Source organism: Alexandromys fortis, unplaced genomic scaffold, assembly GCF_014885135.2.
Source record: "Alexandromys fortis isolate MF-2015 unplaced genomic scaffold, M_Fortis_MF-2015_v1.1 scaffold_210, whole genome shotgun sequence".
NCBI classification, from domain to species: Eukaryota; Metazoa; Chordata; class Mammalia; order Rodentia; family Cricetidae; genus Alexandromys; species Alexandromys fortis.
In genome coordinates, this window is record NW_026068101.1 from 1,233,135 (window position 1) to 1,255,797 (window position 22,663).

The following is a 22,663-nucleotide window of genomic DNA, read 5'->3' on the forward strand; positions in this document are numbered from 1 at the left end:
GTACTACTCTGGAATTACCCTGACACGTGAGATGCCTGGCAACTGGGCTAACACATGTGGCCTTTACTGCGTGTCATTGACTATCCCTCCTTAGCTGTCAGGACAGATTTTTTTCTTTTTCTTTTTTCTTCATTTGTTTTATTTTTTTCTGCCCTGTTTTTCCGTGTGAGCAGACTTTTCTAGTGATAAAAATGTGGGCACTGAAAGAATTCAGTTTGTATTATTTGGGGACAAGAATATAGATAATATAGACTTTTTTGTCTTTGCTTCTGCTCCTTGTCCTCAGATTTCTCTCCGTGTGTGTGTGTGTACATACACTTGGAGGCAGGGGTAAAAAGAGAAAGCAAAGAAAGAGAATGGATGGTAGGCAGAGGAAGAAGAAGGATGGTGACCTATTTCTACCATGTAATAATTAAAGGAAGGGAGAACACACATGCCCATGATTATGGCTTGCTTAAACATGAAAATAGTTGGTTTTAATTCATAGTCTGTCTTTCAAGGAACAGAAGCCTGCTCAGATTAGCTGAAATTTCAAAGTAATGGTATAGAATGCTTCATAGCCTCCGAGAGCAGGAAGCAATACCTAAGGAACTGGCTTTAAGAATGAACTGTAAACCAGTCCTGGTGGACCACATCTTTAATCCCAGCATCCAGGAAGCAGAGGCAGGAGGATTCTGTGAGTTCGAGGCCTACCTGGTTTACAAAGTGAGTTCCAGGACAGTAAGGGCTGTTACACAGAGAAACCCAGTCTCTAAGACAAAGCAAAACAAAAAAGAATGAACTGGGAACTTCTGAGGAACAAGCAAAGCAGTTGCTCTCTCCTTCCCTGCTTGGGGCAGCTGCTCCCACCGGCTGCTCCTCTGGGTCTTGTGTGTAGCTGTACCCCCAGCCGGTACACAGGAACCTCCCCTAACTCAGTTCTACCCTCTCAGTTTCAGTTGCCCCCAACTCTCGGCTCCAAAACCCACATCTCGTCCCAGCTGGGAATCCACTCCATGCCAACTTTCTGGGAGAGACAATTTTTTTATTGCCTAGCCCGGTGTGGGTTCATCTTAGGCTCTTGGGTCAGCATCTGTCACCAGAGTTAAACTCACTTCAGTTGAGGTGACTCTAAGGAAAAGGCAGGTCAAGCGAGTGCCCACAGGTGTCTGGCATTGTGTGGCGCTTCTTGTGTTTGTCTCCCTTGAGTCTCTAACACACTTGCGGTCCTTTCATCACCTAGACAGCTCAGTGTTTAGAGGTTTAATTGTGAAGTGTGATCTTAAAGACTGTAGTTAGGCCTGGTAGTGGTGGCGCACGCCTTTAATCCCAGCACTGGGGAGGCAGAGGCAGGCGGATCTCTGTGAGTTCAAGGCCAGCCTAGTCTACCAGAACTAGTTCCAGGACAGCCAGGATTGTTACACAGAGAAACCCTGTCTCGAAAAACAAAACAAAAAACTGTAAGGAGAGAGACCACCGGCGCAGGCCCAGGCGGGGCGGCAGACCACCGGAGCAGGCAGCGGCAGACTGGTGCAGGAGGCGACAGACAGCGGGGACCGGCGCACAACACCGAGAGCAGATCGCCCCACTACAATTAAAGCAAAGAGGTAGGCCTTTGGTTGGCGAGATCCCTAGCAAGGAAGGAGCCGGGTCCTGTTCCTGAAGACCCTTCTGAGGGGCGAGAGGGAACTGGGCACCTGGCAGGAGCCAGGAAACAGAGTGACAGCATTTTGTAGGAGGAGCCCCTGGCCAACAGGGAAACCTGACCCGGTTCTAAAAGACCCATTAGATAGCTTCGATAGGAGGAAATGGGCAGGCGCCAAGGCAAGAATTCACCCAACAATCCGAAAAACAACACGAAAACACCAGAACCCAATGATCTTACAACAGAAGGACTTGAACACCCTAACACAGAAGAAGTGGAAAAAATTGACTTTATGAAAGCAATAGAGCCCCTTATACAACATGTAAAAAACACCCTTATAGAAATGGATGAGAAGTATAACAAAAAGTTTGAAGAATTGAGTAAATACGTACATGAGACCCTGGGAAACCAAGAAAAAACGAACAAACAGGTAATGGAAACAATTCAAGAATTGAAAACTGAAATGGAAGCAAGGAAGAAAACACAAACTGAGCACCAGCTGGATATGGAAAATCCAGGTCAACAAGCAGAGCCTACAGAAACAAGCATAATCAATAGAATACAAGAAATAGAAGAAAGAATATCAGATTCTGAGGACACCATAGAGAAAATAAACGCACTGATCAAAGAAAACAGCAAAGTCAACAAATTCTCATCACAAAACATGCAGGAAATATGGGACACAATAAAAAGACCAAACATAAGAATAATTGGAATAGAAGAAGGAGAAGAGTCACAGCTCAAAGGCCCAGAAAATATTTTTAACAAAATTATGGAAGAAAACTTTCCCAACATAAAGAAAGATATTCCTTTGAATATTCAAGAAGCATACAGAACACCAAACAGACTGGATCAAAGAAAAACATCCCCTCGCCATATAATAATCAAAACACAGAATATACAGGTTAAAGAAAGAATATTAAGAGCTGCAAAGGAAAAAGGCCAAGTAACTTATAAAGGTAAACCGATCAGACTTACACCTGACTTCTCTATGGAAACCATGAAAGCCAGAAGGTCCTGGATAGAGGTTCTTCAAAAACTAAGAGACCATGGATGCAAACCCAAACTTCTATACCCAGCCAAGCTAGTATTCACTATCAATGGAGAAAACAAGACATTCCAGGATAAGAACAAATTTAAACAATACGTAGCCACAAATCCAGCGCTACAGAAAGTAATAGAAGGAAAATCGCAACCCAAGGAATCCAACATTGCCAACACTGACTACAATAACTCAGGAATCTAGCGAACCTTCACCAGTACAACTCAAAGAAGGGACACACACAAACTCTACTACCGAAAACAGTAAGAATAACCGGAGTAAACAACCACTGGTCACTAATATCACTTAATATTAATGGTCTCAATTCACCTATAAAAAGGCACAGGCTAAGGGATTGGATACGAAAACAGGATCCAACATTCTGCTGTTTGCAGGAAACACATCTCAACCACAAAGACAGGCATCTACTCAGAGTAAAAGGTTGGGAAAAGGTCTTTCAAGCAAATGGTCCTAACAAAAAAGCAGGTGTGGCCATACTAATTTCCAACAAAACTGACTTCAAACTAAAATCAATCAGAAGAGATCGAGATGGACACTTTATACTCATAACAGGAACAATTCATCAGGATGACATCTCAATCCTGAATATCTATGCCCCTAATATAAAAGCACCCACTTATGTAAAAGAAATATTTCTAAAACTCAAGGCAGACATAAAACCACACACACTAATAGTAGGAGACTTCAACACACCTCTCTCTCCAATGGACAGGTCAATCAGACAGAAACCTAATAGAGAATTAAGAGAATTATTGGAGGTAATGAAGCAAATGGACTTAACAGACATCTACAGAACACTCCACCCAAATAGGAAAGAATATACCTTCTTCTCTGCAGCTCATGGAACCTTCTCAAAAATTGACCATATACTCGGAAACAAAGGAAACCTCCACAGATACAAAAGAATATCAGTGTCCACCTGTGTCTTATCAGATCACCACGGATTAAAGTTAGATGGCAACAACTATGCTACCCCCAGAAAGCCGACAAACTCATGGAAACTGAACAGTCAACTACTGAACCACACCTGGGTCAAGGAAGAAATTAAGAAAGAAATTAAAGTCTTCCTTGAATTTAATGAAAATAAAGAGACAACATACTCAAACCTATGGGACACGATGAAAGCAGTGCTAAGAGGAAAGTTCATAGCACTAAGTGCCCACTTAAAGAAAACAGAGAAAGCATACATTGGGGACTTAATGGCACACCTGAAAGCTTTAGAAAAAAAAGAAGCAGAGGTGCCCAGAAGGAGTAGAAGACTGGAAATAATCAAACTGAGGGCAGAAATCAACAAAATAGAAACACAGAAAACAGTCCAAAGAATCAATGAAACAAAAAGTTGGTTCTTGGAGAAAATCAACAAGATCGACAAACCCCTATCCAAACTAACTAAACAACAGAGAGAGAACACGCAAATAAATAAAATCAGAAATGAAAGGGGGGACATAACCACAGACACAGAGGAAATCCAGAGAATCATTAGATCTTACTATAAAAGCCTGTATGCCACAAAACTGGAAAATGCAAAAGAAATGGACATTTTTTTAGATAAGTACCATATACCAAAGCTAAACCAAGACCAGGTGAATGATCTAAATAGACCTGTTAGTCGCGAAGAACTAGAAACTGTTATCAAAAATCTCCCTTCCAAAAAAAGCCCAGGACCAGATGGGTTCAACGCAGAATTCTACCAGAACTTCCAAGAAGAGCTAATACCTATACTCCTTAACGTATTTCACAATATAGAAACAGAAAAGTCATTGCCAAATTCCTTTTATGAAGCTACAGTTACCCTGATACCAAAACCACACAAAGACCCAACCAAGAAAGAGAATTACAGGCCTATCTCACTCATGAATATCGACGCAAAAATTCTCAATAAAATACTGGCAAACCGAATTCAAGAACACATCAGAAAAATTATCCATTATGATCAAGTAGGCTTCATCCCAGAGATGCAGGGCTGGTTCAACATACGCAAATCTATCAATGTAATCCACCATATAAATAGACTGAAAGAAAAAAACCATATGATCATTTCATTAGATGCGGAAAAAGCATTCGACAAAATTCAACACCCCTTTATGATAAAGGTCTTGGAGAGAATAGGGATACAAGGGTCATACCTAAATATAATAAAAGCTATCTACAGCAAACCGACAGCTAACATTAAATTAAATGGAGAAAAACTCAAAGCCATCCCACTAAAATCAGGAACAAGACAAGGATGTCCACTCTCTCCATACCTCTTCAATATAGTGCTTGAAGTTCTAGCAATAGCAATAAGACAACATAAGGGGATCAAGGGGATTCGTATTGGAAAGGAAGAAGTTAAGCTTTCGTTATTTGCAGATGACATGATAGTATACATAAGCGACCCCAAAAATTCTACCAAAGAACTCCTACAGCTGATAAACACCTTTAGTAGCGTGGCTGGATACAAGATCAACTCCAAAAAATCAGTTGCCTTCCTATACACTAAGGATAAGGAAACAGAGAGGGAAATCACAGAAGCATCACCTTTCACGATAGCCACAAAGAGCATAAAATATCTTGGGGTAACCCTGACCAAGGAAGTGAAAGATCTATTTGACAAGAACTTCAAGTCTTTGAAGAAAGAAATAGAGGAGGACACCAGAAAATGGAAGGACCTCCCTTGCTCTTGGATTGGGAGGATCAACATAGTAAAAATGGCAATTCTACCAAAAGCAATCTATAGATTCAATGCAATCCCCATCAAAATCCCATCAAAATTCTTCACAGATCTGGAGAAGACAATAATCAACTTTATATGGAAAAACAAAAAACCCAGGATAGCCAAAACAATCTTATACAATAAAGGAACGTCTGGAGGCATTACCATCCCTGACTTCAAACTCTATTACAGAGCTACAGTATTGAAAACAGCTTGGTATTGGCATAAAAACAGAGAAGTCGACCAATGGAATCGAATAGAAGACCCTGACTTTAACCCACAAACATATGAACACCTGATTTTCGATAAAGGAGCTAAAAGTATACAATGGAAAAAAGAGAGCATCTTCAACAAATTGTGCTGGCAAAACTGGATGTCAATCTGTAGAAGAATGAAAATAGACCCATATCTATCACCATGCACAAAACTCAAGTCCAAGTGGGTGAAAGACCTCAATATCAGTCCAAACACACTGAACCTGATTGAAGAGAAAGTGGGAAGTACTCTACAACACGTGGGCACAGGAGACCACTTCCTACGTATAACCCCAGCAGCACAGACAGTAAGGGCCTCATTGAATAAATGGGACCTCCTGAGACTGAGAAGCTTCTGTAAAGCAAAGGACACTGTTGCTAAGACAGAAAGGCAACCCACTGACTGGGAGAAGATCTTCACCAACCCCACAACTGACAAAGGTCTGATCTCCAAAATATATAAAGAACTCAAGAAACTAGACCGTAAAAGGCTAATCAACCCAATTATAAAATGGGGCACTGAGTTGAACAGAGATCTCTCAACAGAAGAAGTTCAAATGGCCAAAAGACACCTAAGGTCATGCTCAACTTCCTTAGCGATCAGGGAAATGCAAATCAAGACAACTTTAAGATACCATCTTACACCTGTCAGAATGGCGAAAATCAAAAACACCAATGATAGCCTTTGCTGGAGAGGTTGTGGAGAAAGGGGTACACTCATCCATTGCTGGTGGGAATGCAAACTTGTGCAACCACTCTGGAAAGCAGTGTGGAGGTTTCTCAGGAAATTTGGGATCAACCTACCCATGGACCCAGCAATACCACTCTTGGGAATATACCCAAGAGAGGCCTTATCACACAACAAAAGTATATGCTCTACTATGTTTATAGCAGCATTGTTTGTAATAGCCAGAACCTGGAAACAACCTAGATGCCCTTCAATTGAAGAATGGATGAAGAAAGTATGGAATATATACATATTAGAGTACTACTCAGCAGTAAAAAACAAGGACTTCTTGAAGTTTGCAGGCAAATGGATGGAAATAGAAAACACCATCCTGAGTGAGGTAAGCCAGACCCAAAAAGAGGAACATGGGATGTTCTCACTCATATTTGGTTTCTAGCCATAAATAAAGGACATTGAACCTATAATTCGGGTTCTTAGAGAAGCTAAATAAGAAGGAGAACCCAAAGAAAATCATATAGGCATCCTCCTGAATATTAAACTTCATCAGGCGATGAAAGGAGACAGAGACAGAGACCCACATTGGAGCACCGGACTGAAATCTCAAGGTCCAAATCAGGAGCAGAAGGAGAGAGAGCACAAGCAAGGAACTCAGGACCGCGAGGGGTGCACCCATACACTGAGACAATGGGGATGTTCTATCAGGAACTCACCAAGGCCAGCTGGCCTGGGTCTGAAAAAGCCTGGGTCAAAACTGGTCTCGCTGAACATAGCGGACAAGGAGGACTACTGAGACCTCAAGAACAATGGCAACGGGTTTTTGATTCTACTGGACCTATTGGTTTCGTGGGAGCCTAGGCAGTTTCGTGGATGCTCACCTTACTAGACCTGGATGGAGGTGGGTGGTCCTTGGACTTCCCACAGGGCAGGGAACCCTGATTGCTCTTTGGGCTGACGAGGGAGGGGGACTTTATGGGGGGAGGGGGAGGGAAAGGGGGGTGGCGGTGGGGAAGAGACAGAAATCATTAATTAATTAATAAATAAAATTTTAAAAAAGTACTCTAAAAAAAACTGTAAGGAGAGCTGTTCCAATGGTGTCAGACTTCTAGTCCTGAGTTCTCCAGTACCTTATCTTCCGAGTCCTAATGATCTATTTTCTCTGCTGGTAAATTTAGTTCATTAGAAAAGGAATACTTGCTGACTTCCTGCTGCTGGGCAGTGAGTGATCACTTAATCCCCCTCATTTCTTTCTTTGTTGTTGTTCATTCATGCATGTTTAGCCATAGCAAAGTATGTCTACCCCAGAACCCCCCTTTCAGCTCCCCTCAATCCTCGGAGTCTAGGCAGTCCCACCCCCAGTCATGTGATACCTTACCAAATTAGAAACTGTTAGACCAGATTAGCAGGGAAGAGCCTGGAGAGCCTTGATCCTTAGTTCATCCCTTGGAAACACCCAGACCTCCTCTCAATTTCAGACCAAGTAATAATACGTTACAGGCAGCATGCAGAGCCCAGGGGAATCTCTTGGTACTGTTTTTCCTACGAGCATACCACAGAGTATAGATGCACAGTTGTGGGGGGAAAAGGAAATATCACTCCGTGTAAACCGCTTACAGGTCAAAGGGTCCCGCGTCAAGTGAGCTCCTAGCTGTGGAAGCTGGGTCTTCTCCGACACTTGGCGTTCTCTAAAGCATTGTCATGTCCAAACCTGATTGAAATTTTCTGTAACTAAACCATTGCAAAAAAGAATAGTAGATGCCATCCGCCAACACACGACACTTTCCATTCCTGAAGGATTGCTGCCTCCGACGAGGAGAGCTGAGTCTTTTCCAGCATCAGTCACAGCAAATGAGACTGGCTGTATAGTGCTCACCATTTTATTTGAGGATCGCCTCTGGCTGCTTTTGAAGTCTTCAACTAAGACAAGGTTGGGAGGGGCAGGATTTGTAGCTTGCTTTGTGTGTCTTTCTCATCCCTAGCTTTAAAGGCAGATTTAGAAATTAAAACCAAGCAAATGCAGTTCTCAGGGGCACCTCACTTCCGATGCCAGGACAGTTGTCCTTCCCTCGTTTACACAGACGGCAGCGGGGAAAACGGGTGAGAATTGGCATTTTGTCAGAGCTTGGAAAATTATAGCTCCTGTCAGTGCTGCTGAGCAAGAGACTCGCCTCAGTTCTTACGTTATTGGACAGACACTTGGGGTCAAATTTTATGAGGCCCATTTTTTTTTAATTAGAACTTTGGGCATTATCTCATGCAGTGTGTTGATATTTATGTGCTTCTGGAATAATGTAGCATATATTTAATTCAATTTATGAGACTAATTAAAATGAATGAAATCGTGGCAGCCATGCTTAGCATTTTATAACAAAATAATAAATACACGGTGTAATTCACCCTCTTGTTTCTACCATAACAGGGAAATTGTTGCAAGTTAATTCAGGTGCCAAAGAACAACTTTTCTTTGAAGCTCCAAGAGGCAGAAGACATATAATAAGACCGTCTGAGGTAACAGTCCAACATAAAGATTTTAAAAGGTATTTGGGGGCTGGAGAGGTGGCTCAGTGGTCTTGTAAGGGCACTGGCTGCTCTTCCAGAGGCCTCGGGTTTAATTCCCAGAGCCCACGTGGCAGCTCACACCTGTCTGTGGTTCCAGGGGACACCCTCGCACAGACATGCATGCAGGCAAAACACCAAAGCACATAATATGGAAAATAAATTATATATTTAAAAAAAGATATTTGCCTTGGTTGAAAATTACACATTCTAATCAAGCCTGTGGATCTTAATTATGAACACAGGGTGCCATCTACCTTTGTGCTTTTGGATTTCTAAATATTAGCCGTTAAGCTGTTTTTCTGACTTGTGAGGGCAAGGGCCGACTGTATCCCTGACATCGATGGCATTCTGCTCAGCTTTGTTTCCTGAGGACCCTGAGTCTGCTAACAAGCTGGATGGCTCGTCCCCCTTCTCCACTCATCGTGCCATTTTGTACAATGCTTTTTTATGATGTAAATTTTTAGATAGTCTCTCAGCATTCATTTGTAATAATAAACAATATTATCCATAATGAAACAGAAGTCGAACCAATCCAGTGCCAAACTATTTTTTCCCCATGTCCTTTACCCCGCATGTAGTTTTTTTAATAATTAAGGCCAAGCCTGTGAAAAACTTAGACTCTGGTACCTGCTGCTGATGCTGGCAACCTAAATTCAATCCTCAGCAGCCACAGAGCGGAAAGGGGGTTCAGACTCCCCAGCCACACTGCAGCATGAGTACCCCGGCCCTCATGTACAGATACACAACCAAACTCTTTTTAAAAATTTTGTAATATCTACTAGCTCAGGGATTCTTTGCCAGAAGCAGTTGCCTGCTGGAACATTTGTTGGTGTCCATGGAGAAGGGCGGTACTGGCATCCAGGGGGTGAAGGCCAGGCATGCTATTAAACATGGCGTCCTGCACAGACCGTTATCCTACAGCAAAGCATGACCTGGCACAAGGTATCAGCGCTGGGGCTGACAATAACCGATCTAGTTCATGAATGACACAGTGATTAAAAATTTAGTTAAAACCTTACAAACCTTTGCTGTGGTCAGAGTTCCAAAAGTACAAAGTATGCTTTTGGTCTAGGAAAAATATTCGAGTATGTTTAACAGTCGTATTGGCTTATTGAAAAAAGGCAATACTGCTTTAAATGTGCAACTCAGGGGGCTGGATACAATGCTTGTGTCCAGTAATGATAGCGCCTGGGAGGCTGGGACAGGATTGCTGAGATTTCCGGGCCAGGTGGGGCTACAGTCTGAGACCGCCTCATAAAGAGAAGGATAATAACGGCACTAAGAATTGGAGCTCAGCACCCAGTACAAATGCCTGCTGTTGGACAAGAAGAAACGAGGCTCTGCAACATGGCCACGCCCTTTCATCCCCCTGCAGATTGAGAAGATAGAGTGGGACACATGGACCTGCGTCCTGGGGCCCACCTGTGAAGGAATCTGGCCAGCACACAGCGACGTGACTGATGTCAACGCTTCCAGTCTCACTAAAGATGGCGCCCTCTTAGCCACTGGGGATGACTTCGGCTTTGTTAAGCTTTTTTCCTATCCTGTCAAGGTAATAGTGCATGTTTGTCAGAGATTTGATCTGTCAGTAATTTTCCTAAACCTACCTATTGCAGCTGTGTGGATTTTTTTTTTACTTGAATGCATAGGCAGTCAGAAATGGTATTTATTACTTCTGTAATGCTGTGTAGAAACCTCCCCGGTACTGTTTTTAAGTGGACGACTAAAGTGAAATTCTCGTGACATAGAGGTCCTCATCGTATGAACTGTGAATTCGATGTCGTCTTGACACCTCACACTCTGCCCGTTCTGACTGTTCTAGTCTAGGTCTGGAGACATGGAACCTGCTGTCCCCGCAAGCAGCACAATTGTTTTGAAGCAGCTTCTGTTGTTAACAGACATCACTTGGCCCCGAGCCCCTGTGTGTAGCCTGCACCCTGCCTCTTGACCACTGAGACATCTTTCCAGTTCTCTAACGGCCTTTGTATGTAGGAACATTGTAAGCTAATCTCCCTCTCTGGGCATCTCCAGTCCCTTCCGCCGTTCCCCTTGTGCTCTCCCTCTCTGCCGACATCCGTCCCTTCTCCAGCTGCCTAGAGGGGAGCCAGTGCTTCAGACAGACCCTGACTAGCTCACAGGACAGCCAGACTATTAGCTTCTTGGTTTTGCTTTTACAGTTCCATTGAATAAAATGAAACTGTCACCAAGTGAGCTAAAAATCATAGCTGAACTATATATACATGGAGCTGTCGTTCTCAGGAAAGTTCACATTCCCACCCTGTACTTGCAGAATCTAGTGTCTGAAGTCTGGTTAGAGCACTTTGTATCCATACCAAGAGAACGTTCATCGTTCATCGTGCTTAGCATGTCTATCCTAGCCACGTCTTTCAATGCCTTCGAGACTGTGACTCCATTCTAGCCCCATGCCATCTCGATCTTACAATCTTATTTCTACATCATGGGAAGAGATATCAGTCAAATGCCGGTGCCAGGTGCCCCCATCAGGGTCCCTTCCACGTGTCCGTCTGCATTTAGTTCCAATTCTGTAACTGATAACAGATATTCAAAACTGTCTAGCTATCCAGTACTGCAGCTTCCTCCAAGACATTATTAAAATACTTAGTGTCTGATAAAAGGCCAGCAACTAAAACATAGTGGGCTCAGGCAGCTCAACAGATCCAGGTCTAAGGTGGTGGATCCATGGTACAGCCTGACTCACCCAAGTACTGTGTTCAGTCTCCACAACCTTAAACAAAGACTGGGGATGGAGAAATAGCAAACAGAACACAGTGGTTTACGTCCGTAAGTTTTTGAGGCACCTTCACGCTGTTTTCCATAATGCTGTGCCAATTTGCATTCTCTCCAACAGTAGCTTAGCATTTCCGTCGGTGTTCCCTCTTCCCCACGCCCTCCCAAACACTTGTTCTTTTGTTTCCTTGGGTACCAGTTGTCCTAACATATGTGGTGATATCTCACCATGGTTTCAATTTGCATTCTGGTAAGCGAGGTCTGGTGACTTTTCATACCCCCATTTTCCATTTCCATGGTGGTGTTTTGTTTTCTTTTTGTTTTTGCAGAAATATCTGTTCAGGTTCTTTGTCCTATCAATCTATCTATCAGTTTATCAATCTATCTATCTATCTCTGTCTTTCTCTCCAGTTTACTTTTTAAAATTATTATTTTAAAAATTGTGTGTGTGTGTGTGTGTGAGAGAGAGAGAGAGAGAGAGAGAGAGAGAGAGAGAGAGAGAGAGTAGAAGTGCCCCCAGAGACCAGAAAGGGGCCTTAGGTCCTCTGGAACTGGAGTAAATGTGGTTTCACAGTCTAACATGGGTGCTAGGCATCGAACTCCAGTCCACTGGGAGAGCAGAAGGCCCTCTTAACTATTCAGCCTTCTTTCTCTTCACCTCACCTCACCGCCCATACATATCAAGCTGGCCTTGAATTTATTGTGTTCCTCCTTCTTCTGCCCTTCCAAATACTGGTATTGCAGGTCTGTGACACCATATCTAAATGCCCTGCTTTTTTTTTTAATCTAGTTTTTCTAGCTCAGTTCCCTTACCCAATTGCTGCATGCTGATAAGCATAGTTGCTCTGGGTCTGAGAAAATTCACTGTTAACTGAATGTGTTCTCCCTGCAAACATATCACAGTCCTGACTCCATGGTGAATGTGTATGTGTGTCCTGACTCCACAGTGAGTGTGTGTGTGTCCTGACTCCTTGGTCAGTGTGTGTGTGTCCTCCCTGACTCCACGGTCAGTGTGTGTAGAGAGGAGCTGTACAGAAGTAAGGCTGAATGAGTTTGTGAACGTGGAACACTGTTCTGACAGAGTAGAGTTAATGGGTTATAAAGAGACACCTTTAATCCCAGCACTCTGGAGGCAGAGGCAGGCGGATCTCTGAGTCCAAGGCCAGCCTGGTCTACAAGAACTAGTCCCAGGACAGCCAGGTCTACACGGAGAAACCCTGTCTAAAAAAAAAAAAAAACCCACTAAGAAAATAAAGAGACACCCAAGTCAGACGTGGTTAGTGTCTGTAATCCCAGCAGTTGGTAGGCTGGTTGGAAGCACCCTAAGTATGAGGTCGGCCTGGGCTATACAATAAAACCCTGCTTCCGAGAGAAAGTTCATTGAGTTCTTATTCCCGACACACAACACCCAGTGTCCAAAATGCAAGCTTCATTCTTAAACTACCTTCTTGGTCATTTCACCTGTTCTTACTAAGCATGGCCGCCCTCCAGGCCTCATCCTGCGCCTGGCCAACACCCCTAGTGTATTCTCCTTTACACCTTCACAAGCCAGCTTTGCAAAACTGGGTATTCGGATCGTTTTAATTTTAGTTGCCTTCCCTTCCTTCTCTTTAAAGATTTATTTTTTACCATTTTTTAAAATATGTACGTGTGTGTGTGTACATGAGTGCAGGTGCCCTCCAAGGCCAGTAGGGGGCATTAGATCTCGGCACACAGAACCCTGGAGGCCTTGGAAATGCCTTCTTGGAAATACCTTCTTCTGCCTGTTGGCCTCGCTGGCCTTCCCACTCTGCGAGCTTTGTTGAGGACTGGGTAGATTCCAGGTGGCAGGGGAGGATCAGCAGACCCGGAGGCTACAGGACTGAAGCCCCTGTGTCCCAGTGCACCAGCCCAAAGCCCTTGGGAAGTCTCTTCTCAGTTCTGTGCTACCGTTTTTCTTCTGGCACGCCCCCAGTCGCTGGTTCCTGACCCAGAGTTCATGCGGCTTGCGGCACTGTGTAAGGTATTCCCTGGGAGCCAGTGAGAGAGTGGAAAAAGCACCTCTTTAGGCGGCTCCCACGGGAGCTCTTGCTGCCAGGCCGTGTCTCATGAGCCCAGAATGGAAGCTCTTCCTGGTGCCAAGGCAGGCTTCCCAGCACTTTGCAGGACACCCTTGGGGACAGCCACAGGCACACCCCGCCCTCCCCGCCTCAACACCTGCTAGTAGAGGGGTGCAGCCTGGGCCCCGCGCTCCGAAAGCTTCCAGCAATGACTGGAAAACCGGACTTTATTTATTTAGATTTGTCTGTGGACAGCAGCTTGCTTTGTCTTTACAACAGTTCTTCGAGTGGTTTCTCCTCCCCAGTGTCCGTGGGAGAAACTGCTGCATTTGTTTTAGACATTACTTGAGGTCCCTTGCTTCCTTCTGTCCTTGCCCCAGTAGTGACATAAAAGCCACCATGGGGATCTACTGGGAGTCAGGAGTTTACACTAAACACCTCTGGGCCTGATGTGTTTAATGTTAGAGAGACACAAAAACAAACTATTTCCTTAATTCCCAAATGCATTTCAAAAACACATGTTGAAGACCTATTGTGGGCCAAGAGCGGTCTTGTAGGACCCCAGCCCTGCCGCACCGAGCATGCGCTCTCCTGATACTGGCGGAATCGCTGCTTTGAGCAGTTCCGTTACGTCCTAGCTAACAGGAATCAAGAGCCGCTGTGCCTGGTAACTAACTGCCAGCTTCTGGCTGTATCTGCAGGGACAGCATGCAAGATTCAAGAAGTACGTGGGGCACAGCGCACACGTCACCAACGTGAGGTGGCTGCACAATGACTCTGTGTTGCTCACGGTGGGAGGCGCCGACACGGCCTTGATGATCTGGACCAGGGAATTTGTAGGGACCCAAGAGAGCAAGCTGGTTGACAGTGAGGAGTCAGATACAGATGCGGAGGAAGATGGAGGTGAGCCCCAATCAGCCATACCCCTTCCATGATGATAGCAGCTTTCTCTCTGCCCCCAAACCCCCCCCCACCCCGCACAATCGCCTGAAAACCAGCTCATACCCCGATCTCTTTCTGTTGTTTGAGGCTATGACAGTGATGTTGCTAGAGAGAAGGCTATCGACTACACCACCAAGATCTACGCCGTGAGCATCAGGGAAATGGAAGGCACCAAACCACACCAGCAGCTAAAGGAGGTGTCCATGGAAGAAAGGTATGGTGTTTGCAAGGTCTATTTGTGTTTGTTGTGCCTGAAAACAAACCAATTTGAACTAGAGTACAGTTCTCTGCCCTTGAGTTTATGCCAAACTGAGACTTTTATTGTCTGCCTAGACTCTTAACCTATGCACAGACTTAAGTGAGGAAATTGCCCAGTGCCCTCAGCCCAAGCCGAGAGGCATTCACAGTTATGCAGATTGGTTATGGTGTATGGCTTGGATAGGTAAGACACTGGACTGAGCTGGGCTTCCCACACATAGGGAGCACGAGAGCCCCCAAAGGCCCCCGAGTGCATGACTAACAAGACACCTTGCTGATCAGCAGAGCCGGAGGGCAGGCTTTTGAAGTGGGTCGGGGACATTGGTGGACTGGCGGAAGGGAGTCACCTCCCAGTCCGACCGGTCTTTCTGTGACAACCTGTCACTTGATGTACTTTCTTTTTCTGTGCCCTCTCTCGCCCAGCTCTGTGCAGGGGGCTAGTGTTCCTAGACCCCATGAATGCCGTGCATAGACAGAGGGTTCTAATGCTGTGTTGTGCCTTTCTGGTCTGCACTTTTAAGTACCGACAAGAATTTGCCAAACATTGTAGAATTTAAAAATGCAAAGCTCATAATTACATAATTGACTATGTTCCTAATTGGGAAGCATAAATACTGAGTAAAAACTAGAATTTGAAGAGAATCTCAGGGGTCTGACCCAGGCCTGACACACATCTGGAAAGTTCTCGGTGAGCCCTTTCCCTTGAGGTAGGCCGGATGACCAGGGGTGCCTCGACACCACACTGTATGCTGAGATTCAAGGATTTGCTTTTGATGGCGTCTTCTGCCTCGTGAAGCCACGTGATGAACATGTTCCCCACTTACTCTTAGGGACTGAGCGCCAATCTCTCACTCCAGTCCAGTGGGGGACTTCAGGTTAGCTTGCTGAGTGCTGTGTTATTGGTGAGATGGCTGGTGAGCCCTAACTCTCTCCTTGAGTCTTTATTACACATGGCATGCTAAGCTAATTCTCCCCATTGAGTCCTTATTACATGGTATAGTACAGAGGGAAGTTTTCTTTTGCTTAAAAAATACTGCGAAAGGACTGGATTCTAAGAGCTGAACAAAGGAGCACACACACACACACACACACACACACACACACGAATGTACGAATAGGCCGGCGCTTAACTTATCTACCTGAGAAAGGCGTTTGGTCTGAGTTGAATCTCTTTACAAATAAAGCATCCAGCCTCTCCACTTTCACATTCCATCATGAATGGAATTGGCTTGCCCATTATTCCAAGGGTGTTCAAGCTGGTTTCTATAAAACTCGGCAGTGTATCATGGAACTAAAGTACTGCCTTGTAACGTCCGTCCCAACTCCCTGGCTCCACATTAGGTCAGGTGTGACCCACAAGTCATACACTCACTCCTTGTCTGTTACCTCTCTGCACAGCCCTATAAAAAGCTGTGCTGAGTCGGGCGGTGGTGGCACACGCCTTTAATCCCAGCACTCGGGAGGCAGAGGCAGGTGGATCTCTGTGAGTTCGAGGCCAGCCTGGTCTACAAGAGCTAGTTCCAGGACAGGCTCCAAAGCTACAGAAAAACCCTGTCTCGAAAAACCAAAAAAAAAAAAAAAAAAGCCGTGCTGAGATGGGACATGAGTTAACAGTTTTCCACTTTAAGATTAAAACATGTGAACACGCATTATTTTCTTTATTTTTCCAGATTGAAGGATTGTTATACGTAAGGGCACACTGACTTGAACCTTTATTTTTCAAAAACAAGAAAAACATATAGAATTATAAATGTAGAATTATAAGCAAGCATTTGTCAACTGTCACTTTAAAATAAAATTCACCCTGGAATGAAGTAAGAAAAACATGTAGTAAAGAAACCATTTTAAGGTAAGTATAGGGTTCAGAGAAAGCATCAAGCCTTTTCTATAGACAGCAATTTCCTTGATAACTTAAAAGCCTTGACAGCCCCAGTTTGTAGAAGGCTTTTAGTCACAGAGACAATAGCAGCTGCACGGCATGCTGGGAGCAGAGCGTGCCCACGCTAACCAGAGCAACCCGTTAGCATGCAGAGAGAGAGATCCATATCTGAGCCAAGGATAAGCCGCCTCTCCCATCCTGGTCAGTGATTTTAGGGGACTCTGGGCCTCGGAGATTAGACTCGACAGTTCACAGCACACAAGAGAGGAGTATTGGGCAGAAGAGACCAGAGCAAGTGATAGAGTGTGGGTTAGGACTGAGCCCTTGGAGCAAGGATGCGGAAAATGCATTGCAACTTGGCCTTCAGATGGGAGAGAAAGTGGACTCGGTGAACACTAGCCTCCTAGGAAAGATAGGAAAGAGACAGAAGAATGGGGTGGTGCCCTGCCTGCTGCTGCAGCAGGAACCTGACACCAAGCTTCTCCCTGGGTGTGTTCAGGCCAGGCCTCCCTGGGACTCCTCCTTGCCTTGCTGATCTCTCCTTGTTCCCGTGCTGGGTGATGCCCGGAGATGCCTGGGCCAGGACACTCCAGTGAGAGTGAGCACACACGCTGGAGGACTGCGGAGGTGTGTGCCTGGAGTGGCTCACCAAGCCCCCTCCCCCCTTCCTCCCGAGAGGAGTGCGGCAGCTGTCACCCTGAGGAAAAACGCCCGGTGACAGCTGCATGCTCTGTGTCAATCATTTTATTCTGAAGACAGCCATGGATTGTTTCTGGTTAGATTCAGACATTTGGCTTTAAAATGGCTGTGTGACTACGTCAGGTCTTCTTCTGCAGCTCCTAACATATTGTGACTTTTTCTTCTTTACAAGCCGTATGACCTTCAGTTCCAATATTTTGGGAAGTGAGAAAATTGAGGGAAAAAAAGTAATGATTGCCCTTGAGAGAACACTGGGCTATACCTCGCACGCGTGAAATGTGTCAACTGCATTTCAGCTCTGCCCCCAGCTCCCCACATGGCTTCACCTGGGCTCCTTCAGCCAGCCCCCACCTTGGATGAAGCCACTAACCAGCAACCATGTGGGGTGCATGGCTAGGAGCGGGGCGATACCTGCCCAGTTGTTTCTGCCCCAGAGTCTGCTCTGCTGGGTCAGGCAGGCACTGAGAGGCTGGGCAAACCTGCGGGTGCTGTCGATAAGGCTAGCAGGAGATGAAGAGCTGGAGGTGCGGGGGAGGGCGCACAAAACATTCCCCTTTATTTCTTTTGCTTGCTGAAAATTGACAGCTTTGACGTGAGTTCTGGAGACTCAAACTCGGGTTCTCATGCTTGCATAGCAAGCCCTTTCACGTCTCCTTGGCCAGCCATTTCTTTTAGTGCCTACTGTCTTACACAGGTGTTTTCTAATAACCTTCTGCAAGGAGGAGACTAAACGCACATGCCGCTCCTGCAGAGGACCCAGATTTGATTTCCAGCACCCACATGACAGCTCACAACCATCCAGGACTCCCAGCCCGGGGATCTGATGCCCTCAGCAAGCCTCTGCAGGCGCCAGGCACACAGGCAGTGTACTTAGATACATGCAGGCAAAATGCCATTTACACTAAAAGATAGTAACTACTTAAAGCTAGACTGTTGTGTGAAGAATGGTAATAAGAGAGATTTTTATCTGTATTCACTTGGAACCTGCATCCAGACAGAAACCTACCTTCAAGGTGAAGACACGGCATGACCAAACTGGGCTATCTTTATGGCAGTGGGCCCTGAGATACTCACACACTTAAGTCTGGAGTTTTCTCTGTGCACCCGTGTTGGAAGGTTGCACTGTTCTCAAGGTCCCTGTGAGTTAGCACTGAAGTTTGCAGCCATTTGAGTGACAGGACCTGGGGTTTCCATTTCACCTGTGACTAAAACAAACTCCCCCACCTTGCTTTGTGTTCTTATCCCAGAAGCTGCGCGAGCTGTGACCTCAAGTCAGAATCGCGCCTGACCTGAGGCACAGTTCTTTCCTCAGAAAGCTCTAGGGTTGCTGCCAGATTCTCTGGTCTTTTTTTCGCCGGGAAGGGGGATTTCTCTTTGTAAAAATAAGCAATATAGCAGTTTTAGTTCTTGAGTTTCGTTGTCTTAGTACCGGTTTAATGTACTTTACTTATGACTTGTGAATACCTGTAAAATAATGCTTATTTTAATCACTAGTGTATCAGACATGTTTAGTTTCCTTACATTTGTTCAGTTATTTGCGTGGAGGGGGAGGATACGCTTGTGCCACCAGGCAGGCCAGAGGACAGCCTGGAAGAGCCAGTCCTTTCCTTCTGTCCTGTGCGTCTTGGAAGCCGAACTCAGGTCTTCAGGGTGGACAGCTTCCCTGCTGAGGTGTCTCGTTGGCTCTGAGCAGAGATATTTGGTCTAGATAAATTCAGCTGTTTTACTTGTGGGGGGGGGGTGTATGGGGAGAGAGAGAATCAATCTCCACCTTTCTAAAAATATTTACAAATGACTTTTCAACTATTTTTATATTAATTACTTTTCTCCTTGATGTGACAAACACCAGATAAAGCAGCTGCCTTAACCAGGCCCCCGAGAGGAGCAGGGCTGGAAGAATGGATATATATTTATTTTTGAAAGAACTTATTGGATTGGCTTACGCAATACAGTCAGAGTAGACCAACGGTTGTCTCGCACTGGAGAGACAACCTGGCAGTAACTCATTCTCTGAGGCTGGGCCTCAGCACTTCCAATCTGGTGCCAAAGGCCTGGAGCACTTCTGGAGTCACTGAACTTTAGTCCCCATTGGAGGCTCAAAGAAGCAGGTTCCTATCAGCCAGGGAATCAGCAGTGGCCAGGACAGAAAGGAGGAACTTTCCAGTTAGAGCAAAGGTCAATAGGGTAAAAAACAAAAAAATGGTTCCCTCTTCAAGGTCCTTTTTATCTGCGATGCTACCAATGAAAGCAATGAGGATGTGCCTTGAAGTAGAAGCCCCTTGCCTCTAGGCTGCATCTCAGTGGCACTGCCCTTTGTTCCCGTGACAGCGGGTGCTTGGGAGGACGCAGGGAACCGGAAAACTCCTCTCTCTTTCTCTCTCTCTCTCTCTCTCTCTCTCTCTCTCTCTCTCTCTCTCTCTCTCCTTTCCATGTGCATCATAGGTAATACCCACAGTAGTGCGCAGTCCCTTGCAATCCCCATACTGAGTTGATCTCCACTGTCAGGTCTCATCTTTCAGTCATCCCAGGTGGGGACCTACAGACAAGTCAGGGTCCTAAATAGCCGTCCTGTTCTCTCCCACCCCACAGGGCCCCTCTCTGGACTCTGCTGTTTCTCCCTTCCCCTTCCCCAGCAGCAAGAGGGGCTAACAGCTTCCTGTTTTCATGTGGTTTAGGTACCCCTAGACTTGGGGATGCTCACCAAGTGACCCCTCTTTCCCTTTCTGCTTCGCGGGGACTGAGGAAAAGTTGTCACTTTGCAAACCGCCCTCTATGGCAAAGGCAGACCACGCTCCTTCAGTCTCGTCTGCACAGGAGGAAATGCTTGCTAGCCGAGCAGCAGTGCCGGGCCAGTGACCTGTGAGCGGTGAGAGAATTTACCAAGAGAGAATAAAGGAAGTCTGTTGCTCATTGGCTGCATGGTGTTACAGCTGACGTGGACAAGACAGTAGACAGGGCCTCTGCTGCTAGAGGGTCAGCTTCTGTTGACAGACAATGTTTACATGGCCCCGTGCCCTGCCTGTTGAGGTCGTACTGGGTGGAATGGCTGTGTGGGGCTCATATCTGCGTGGTTAGGTGGACATATCATTATTCTTTGAGGAATAAGTTTCACAGTGAATTATTTCTTCTTGAGACTGTCTATATAAGACAACCTAAGTCTCTAGGAGTCAAACTCCTTACAGACTGAGCCTGCTACCTCTCTGGAGTAGTGTCATGGCAGCCTCAAACAGACTGCAGTTAGGGCTAAGGTTAGTTCTGGTCCCTCCTTAGACGACTGTACCCTTCTTCTAAGCCCAGCTTGCATTCATCCAAAAATAGTTTCCACAACATTGAAGTGGCAGGGCAAGAATTGACCTTATCGGGGATTATGAGAAATGAATCGTAAGTATTCTCTTATATTAATATTTTAGGTCCATAATCATCCTTAAGTATATGGTATATATTCCTGAGGAAACCAAAGACCCTTTACCAACCCTAAACAAAGAGCAGATTTAGAGTTCAAAAACTTGGTTTTGCATTAATTTATGTGTTTGTGTGCATTTGTATGTATGTGGGCATGCTCACCATGGGGCGTGTGCTGGTTCTCTTCTTCCACAGTACGAGGACAGAGGTCTCAGCAGCAAGTGGCTTCACCCCCGGAGCCATCTCACCAGTCCTGGCTGTGAGCTTTTATAATGGCAGGGTCTTTACCTGCTGACTGACAGGCACTACCTGCAAACAATCTCAGAATTCCACTGTGGCATTAATATTTCCCAAACCTTTTCATATGCCTATCGTAGTTAGGGTTTCTGTTGCTGTGAAGAGACACCATGACCACGACAACTCTTATAAAGGAAGACGTTTCACTGTGGTGGCTTGCGGTGTCAGAGGTTTAATTCATTATTGTCTTGATGGTCCATAGTGATGTGCAGGCAGACATGGTGCTAGAGAAGGAGCTGGGAGTTCTGCATCTTGATCTGCAGGCAACAGGAAATGAACTGTATACCACACTGAGTGTAGCTTGAGCAAAGAAGACCTCTAAGCCCACCCCCACAGTGACATGCTTCCTCCAACAAGGTCACACCCACTCCAACAAAGCCACACCTTCTAATAGTGCCACTTACTTTGGGGGGCCATTTTCTTTCAAACCACCACAATGCTGAGGTTTACACGGATATGATGTAATATTTTATTTTTAATTTTGAGTATGCCTGAGGAAAAAACAAATCAATTCAAGGAATTGTCTACTATATATACTATAAAGAAATGTAGGGATTCTGTTTGTTAGATTTTTGGCAGTGGAGGGGATCATGCGTGTCTATGTATGAGTGTGGCACATGAGTGCAGGTGCCCTTGGGGACTAGAGGTGCTGGACCCTCTGGAGTTATAGTGACAGGCGGTGTGAGCTGCCAGATGTAGTAGGTGCTGGGAATCAAACCAGAGTACTCTGTAATGGCGGGACTCACAAGTAACCGCTGAGCTGTCTCTCCAGCCCTGGTTTTGTTGTCTCAGCCTCAAATTGGTTGCTCCGGTGATTCCTTATTATATTAGTCTGTAACATTGAGACGTTTTAAGTTATATTGGATGCAGACTTTCCTGTGGGACTCTTGGCTTCCTGAAGGTTCGTGATCATTGAACCACCATGTAGGTAGCTGGCAGAGTACCTTGCACATAGTAGGTAACTTGTGCGGTACTTTGCACATAGTAGGTAACTGGTACAGTGCCTTGCATATGCTAAGTAGCAAGCAAAGGCTTCTTGAACAAGTAAGTGAATGATTTTGTCCTCCAAAGCCTCTGCAAATTCACTCATTGTCAGTGACTATTTTTACTTTCATTCTTTTGGCTCCCGTAACCTGTCTTGTCGTTGTGGGAGATAGATGACCCATGCACAATCTGAGGAAGCTCCAACCGGCTGTGGGGATGGCTTGATTAAATGATTTTTTTAAATCTATATCGTCTATGTATTAGGAATTGAAATGCTGGTTTGGCTTAAATGTATGTCCCCAAAGGCAAGGAAAACTGAAAATAAACATGTTTGCTACCGCAGCCATCAGCCTGCTTTACACAGAAAGATGCCCCGCCAGCCAGTTTGTGATAGAACAAAGAACATGCTAGAACATGCTCGTGGCTGGCAGTGTCAAAAATATAGGAAAGTTAGACACATTGCCCTGAGCTGAAACAAATTACCATATATAGGCAATCTCAGAGTTGTTTTTTTTTTTTTCCCCTAACCTTTTAT

At 45.2% G+C, this 22,663-nt stretch overlaps 1 protein-coding gene across 1 annotated transcript in view; it reads left to right on the forward strand.

The window, feature by feature from the left end:
- Eml6 (EMAP like 6) overlaps positions 1 to 22,663 on the forward strand; it is a 240,144-nt gene that overhangs the window by 186,760 nt on the left and 30,721 nt on the right. Inside the window, exons 25-28 of the mRNA XM_050123862.1 lie at positions 8,741 to 8,829; positions 10,256 to 10,432; positions 14,369 to 14,570; positions 14,697 to 14,823. Coding sequence (XP_049979819.1) covers positions 8,741 to 8,829; positions 10,256 to 10,432; positions 14,369 to 14,570; positions 14,697 to 14,823 — 595 coding nt within the window. The remainder of the gene's footprint in view (positions 1 to 8,740; positions 8,830 to 10,255; positions 10,433 to 14,368; positions 14,571 to 14,696; positions 14,824 to 22,663) is intronic.